The sequence below is a fragment of the Struthio camelus genome, chromosome 9, assembly GCF_040807025.1.
Source record: "Struthio camelus isolate bStrCam1 chromosome 9, bStrCam1.hap1, whole genome shotgun sequence".
NCBI classification, from domain to species: domain Eukaryota; kingdom Metazoa; phylum Chordata; class Aves; order Struthioniformes; family Struthionidae; genus Struthio; species Struthio camelus.
In genome coordinates this window covers 6,053,297-6,059,337 of record NC_090950.1, presented here as the reverse complement: position 1 = coordinate 6,059,337, position 6,041 = coordinate 6,053,297, and the positions used below count along the sequence as shown (strand labels likewise).

The 6,041-nt window shown below is 45.6% G+C and overlaps 1 protein-coding gene across 2 annotated transcripts in view; it reads left to right on the top strand.

Annotated features, from left to right (window-relative positions):
• NGEF (neuronal guanine nucleotide exchange factor) overlaps positions 1 to 6,041 on the top strand; it is a 40,082-nt gene that overhangs the window by 317 nt on the left and 33,724 nt on the right. The window contains exons 1-2 of one of the 2 annotated variants that reach the window (XM_068954872.1): positions 2,062 to 2,080; positions 3,400 to 3,520. In XM_068954872.1, coding sequence (XP_068810973.1) covers positions 2,077 to 2,080; positions 3,400 to 3,520 — 125 coding nt within the window. In that variant the 5' untranslated portion in view covers positions 2,062 to 2,076. Of the gene's footprint in view, positions 1 to 2,061; positions 2,081 to 3,399; positions 3,521 to 6,041 lie in introns of those variants that run through there. The other variant, XM_068954871.1, reaches the window with a different exon arrangement.

Genomic DNA, 6,041 nt, shown 5'->3' with positions numbered 1-6,041 from the left:
TCGAAAATGGTCTCGCTGGTCAGCACATTACAGAACGCCCCTGCCCTATGGCACAACTCACAGCTGAGTGCCTCCCTTTTCCGGTCAGCCTGAAAATGTAAAACAGTTGGTTCTTTAAACATGCTTCATGGTGGAAAATCCAAGCAAATCTGGGACTGCGCTCCACCAGCCCTTCACTCCCTAAGGGAGAAATAAGTGAAACAGGGAAAGACATGAGGTAGTCAAAAATGTAGGTACTTCCTTAGAGCGCGGAAAGGAAAAATGATAAAAAGTAGGATTTATAAAAATAATTGCATAGCAAGGTGAGTGGCCTATTGAGGAAATAACTAGCAAAGACAGAGCAGTATGCTTAGGGATCAAATGCCTGTAGAAATGGCAATGGATTATGAGTGGGGAGCCAGACTTCTCTGAAAATGCAGTTACCGCCACCTTGCACTGAAGATAGTTCTAAGAAACACGTAAGCTCCCCTACAAAACTGGGGGCTGAAACAACAGGAACACCACCCAGAACGTACCTGCACTCAGCCATGGCTTGAACACAAGTTGAACGACGTGGCTTTCTCTGAATACGGACTGTACAGAGCATGGCTACAAGGCTACAGTTTCACTGAGCTGGCACCTTGTCTGAGCAGATGTCTGCGAAAGAAACTGGAGAAAGATGTGAGAAGCTAGAGAGAGAGCCAGGAAGGGAGCTATCTCAACAGACTCAGAAGCCCTGGAAACAGGGCCCCAGGAAAAATTTGAGAGCGGTTTCAATCCAGACACAAAATGAGAGAGATCTGGAACTGCGAAGACAGAAAAGGCCCTTTGCTTATCTCCCAGGTGTCCAGAGACACTGAACTTTGAAGCTCCTTGTAAACAGAAGGCAAAGCAGTGAAGATACCCATCCAATCTTCAGATTTTAATCTAACAGAAACTACACACCAGGCTCTGAACCTTGGCTAGTTGCATGGCTCAAAAAGAAATAACAATATTCCAGGCATTTTGAGTGCCAAGCAAGCCACCGACAACTATTATTTTGTTACGCAGTAGTAAAGCACACTGCTTCAGTCCCTGAAGGGAGACCAAGTTCTCTAAGAAAACAAAGAACAGATATCCTCCACCTCACAATAAAAGCAGTCTGGGACATGCCCCCAAGCAAATAAGAGTCTCCTGCCTGCCTAGCCAAGGGAGCCACGGTGTTTCATCAGTAAAAAGGCCCATTCAACCCTGTGGCATGGAGAGAAGGGAAGTTCCCTCCCTTCTCCAAGTTTCCAGACAGACAGCACCAGAGCAAAGAGCTCCTGTTTAATATTCTGCTACTGTTGTCAGTGAGGTTTGTGGATAAACTGAGCGTTGCCTATGCCAGAGCAGATCTGCTCTCCACCCTGCCAGTGCAGCAGTGGGACCAGCGCAGAGCCGTTCCCTCCGTGCTCATCCAGAGCGCTGCTGCGGAGCAAGCGCTGAGAAGACTCGCCCCGTCGCCTGCTCCCCGAGCGTCACGGCATCCAGACCGCTGCCGGGGCGGCCCTTCTCCCCTCTTGGCCACTGGTGCCACTGCAGCAGGAGCAGCGCTGAGGGAAGCATCTTACTCATATGTCTGCAGCGTCACCGCTCCAGGACAGGAGGACATCCCTCCTGTCTAGGCAGTGTCATTGAGGAAGGACAAGCTAAAAGAAAGCTTCTCTCTTAGCAGCTCCTAAGAGCATCCATAGCAGCTGACCTGCGCTTCTCTCCCACGCACCCCCTCTCTGTGTTTCCACTGGTGAAACTGGATCTGTCCCAAACTGGTTTTTCTTCTGTATCTGCAACTGTTCAGCAGGACACACAGGCAACAGCATTTCTCTTCTTCAGTCCATACAACAGGACCTTCTAGAAGCAATAGCTCTCTCTCCAGTATGACTGTAGCAAGTCCAGCTCAGAGCAACAGCTTTTAAATTCAGCTAGGACCGTGTAAGCAGCTCTCCTGCCTTCTCCCTCTACTCCACCGATTCCATCCCCTCTCCCAGAAACTGGACAGCAGGTGCTTTTACACCAGCCACCTTTGTAGCAGGAACCTCTTCTGACAGCATTTGCTGACGTGCATGGAAACAAGGGATGGGTGAGCTCTTTTATCTTGACTTCATACTCATTTGAACAGCAGCTATCCAAGAGTCTGGCTCAAGCTCAAATGTTAACCTGTTGTCATTTTGCTTAGGAAATTACTTGGGGGGGAGGAGGAAAGGAGAAAGGAAGAGAGGGAAAGATACAGGGGAAAATGCAGGATAGGATACCAAACAGGGGAAAAATAAAGACTCAAGAAGCAAGAACAGGAAAAATAATCTAAAAGAATGTAAATCCAGCAGAGAGAAAAGCTTCTATCTGGGCACCCTTTGCACCAGCCTACCTCTGGCTCGTAGCCTAAGAGTTGTAAAAAATAATAGATGCTTTCCTTTAATTATAAAAAGAGTTTGTTTTTGTAAACAATCTCCTCTGACAGGAGGATAAAATGTTTAGCCTATTTGAAAGGCAAAGAGAATAACTCCAACTAGTGTCTCATAAGCCCCTGGCACTGCTTTAGGGAGTTAGAAAAATCTGGATTTCACTTTTTCCTTCTGAACATCAGTAGCAATGATTAAACGGGCATGTCAGAAACCAACTTCAGGTAGAGCTTTGACTTGCCCATGCTGTCACCAGTTTGAAATGGAAGCAGAATTATGACTTGGACCAAAATATTTATAATACAACAACAAGGTCATTTATCGACAGGCTGCAAACAACAGGAGGTTTCATCTGGAAAGTGAGATGCATCCCCTCCTGCCAAGGACTGCAGTAGTAAGCCATGGACTTAGCACAACTTTGGCTCCCTGTGAAAGGATCAGAGGTTCATTTGAGGGAAAGTGGAGAAGTGATTAAAAGTAAAGCTCCTGTCTCACCCAAATCTAGGCTTGATTTAGCCAGTAAACTGAACATCTACTGTATTCTTGAAAGCAGAGACTGTATGCTTGAAAGCAGAGCAGTAGTAAAGTCCTAACCTGAGAAACCAAATATTGGCATGCACAGGCACACAGGGCTAAACCTTTTCTCCTTAAAGAATTGCACTGAAAACTGTTAATGCTGAGGCCCAATTTTCAGTGGTTAGAAAGCCACTTGCACATATAAGAACCGATACAGTAAATCCACATGCACCTTTCCTTGATTGCACACGCAGCTGTGACAAAGGCTGCATAATCACGCAATATGCAGGCTAATGTCATTTAAATCTTGCTCAAAAATCAAAGCTCAAATGCAGACTTCTGTATGTCTGTGGTCTTCCTGTTGCCTTCTATGCAAGTAAACCACTATTTACAAATTTTTATTTATTTATTTTACTTACAAGTAAAGATGACCCTTTGAAAAAGGACTCTTTTAACTCCCTCTTGGCTTTCTTTTCTGTCACAGGTTCACTCAAAAATGATGAGCCCGTCAAAGAGCCTCTGGCTAAGGAGGTTTTATCTCAGAAGGGATCGGCACCTCCAGTAAACGCTGATATGAGAGCTTTAGAAGAACTATGGATCCAAAGGTAAGGAGGCACCTGCTCAGGGTATTCACTATGCCTCTGCTGAAGAATATAGGTAGAGTGGCATCAGAGCAAGAAAGCTTGTTTTTTTTTTTTGAAGAACAGCTGGACTAAGCTATAGCTATTGATCTACGCCTTCTCACCCAGACTTGTAGTGCTATTGTCAATTTTATTTTAATGCTGTATATCATATAATACTAGAACTGTGGTATAAAAGGCCCTGTATAAGGTTGGAGAAGAAAGAGAAGGAGAAGCAGGGGAGAAACAAAAAGACAGCGGGAAGACTGAAAAGAGGGGAAATGTGACGCAGAATCACCCAGTGGGGTAAGCAAAGACACTCTGCTGAGTGCCTCAAGCAGCTTATTGAGAAAATAAAGTCTGCAAGCACTTCCTTAGGCAACACCCTACTATAAGGCCCATTCTCAGCCTTCAGGGAGGGCTCTCCTGAAACGTTTTACAGGCCTGCACACAGAAAACAGCATTTTACATCTGAAGAAGTAGCTACAAAGATGTTTTCTAAAGCATTTTTGCTTTCTGTTTGCTGTTAACGTTCAAGAACTGATAGGCAACAAAGGCCTTCAGTGTGGCTGTCTTTTTTGGCAGAAATCCCTCAACGGCCTAGGTTCAGCAAAAGGCCCTGATCCCATAACCAGGATACTGCAGGGGAAGGGGAGGGTGGCAGACTCCGTACCAGAGGTGAACTGCTGCTTTGAGAGGGCGCAGGCACAACTGACAAATACAGGCAAGGCTTCCGTATAGAGTGGAAATCCCAGTTGCCCTCTCTCAGATGCGTTACATCTAGGGAGCCAGGCTGCTCTCAGTACACGGACAAGAAATTTATCTGGACCCCCGTGCTCTCCTGCCACTGCAGCCACGCGGAGAGAGGAGAAGCTGCCTAGCCGTGCATTTTCTCATGTAGGCATTCCCCCAAGCTCCCCCTCATCTCTTGTATGTAAAACTGTGAGATAGTCCCTGTTTCTTCTGTAGAAGATCAAGCTGAAAGCGTTAAATACTTGCCCTCTAAAGGTGCGTGTATTATACTGCATTGCGTGGTCCTAATTACTGAGTGCAGCTAGTGCCTTTCCAGGCACCTTCCCTTATGAAGAGGACTCCAACAGAGAATTTTAGCCAATCTGTCAAGTCAGATTTAAATAAATTAATTGTCCTGGCTGAAATTGATTGCCCTTTGGCATTAAACTGAGCATATGAAACTAGACAGCTACAGTCTGCTGAGATGTCAAACCCATCTGTCTTCCTCTCCTTGCGGCATAATCATCTCTGTCAGACTCTGACATCCTGACACTGCCACTTAGCCAGCTCTGAAACGTGCAAATTCTGATTCTCCCTGGAGCTGGAAACAATGAGCCTGCGCTGGGAGCCAGTTTTATCAAACATGCTGCTGTGCACGGAGCTTGACAGGTCAGTACAGGTTGCAAGTCATGTGTCTGCTAAAAGCAGGCAGTGCTGCTGAGTGGCATCGTCTCTTGCAACTGAGCAAAGAAATTAGACATGGAACGAGACCAGAGTTTTAGCTCAAACTGAGCCCATATCCTCCTCTTCCTTTCTCCAAAAGACCAGCAGTAATTTATAAGAGAACCACTAGAAATTTGCATTGTGAAAAGCCTGCAGGAGCCTAAGGGTATTGCTATTACTTCCAATAATCACTATTCTCCCCATTTTGCAGTGGAAAACGGGCCATTGCACAGATAAGACATCTAAAATATTATCCCTGGTCTCAAGAAATGCATTTAATCTCTGTCCAAAAAAAAAAAAAAAAAAAAAGCTACCTGGCAGCTAGGAGATCTTCTGAAGAAGGGAAAGTACAGGCACCTGTGGACAGTGCTGGGGAAGGTCCACGGGTCTCTCAAGAGAGGATCGCCACAGCCCTGAGGCAGGCAGGGCGCTGCAACTCTTTTCGTTCAACAGTGTTTCGTTCAGCAGCTGTACAAATGCTAAGGCTGGGCCTGCACGATCCCTTCTCCTCACATGAAAATAGCCAGTAGGTCTGACAAGAACGTGTTGTTTGCAAGCAGAGATGTCATTTCACATCATATACACATGCTACGTAATTTAGGACAGGAAGGAAAGAGGGCAGGAGGAAATAGCAAACAGCTCAGTAGAAAGAACGTTTGTCTGAATTGCACTCAGATGGGATACGGGCTTTAGCACTCTGATCAGGGAAAAGCACCACAGGCTTCCTCAAACCCAGCAGTGACTTAGCTCTACGTCTCATCCAAAGCTCTGTGAATGTTCTATAAAACTAAGTAAAAATGAGATAAGTAGAGTAGTTCACACTGACTTCTGAAAACTGTACCCTGCGGTTTTTCAGATTACTTCAAATGAAATTGCTGGTGTTACAGAGCAGTGTCTATTTTCCAGGGGGTCAAGCATAAGAGTCTAAGAACTACCTCAATAGACAACAGAGGCTCTAAGGCACAGAAGAGCCAAAATCTGCCACATACTCTCCGCAAGATACTTCCTAAGAGCACCTCTATGCCTAACTATTCTCAAACGAGTTTTTTCC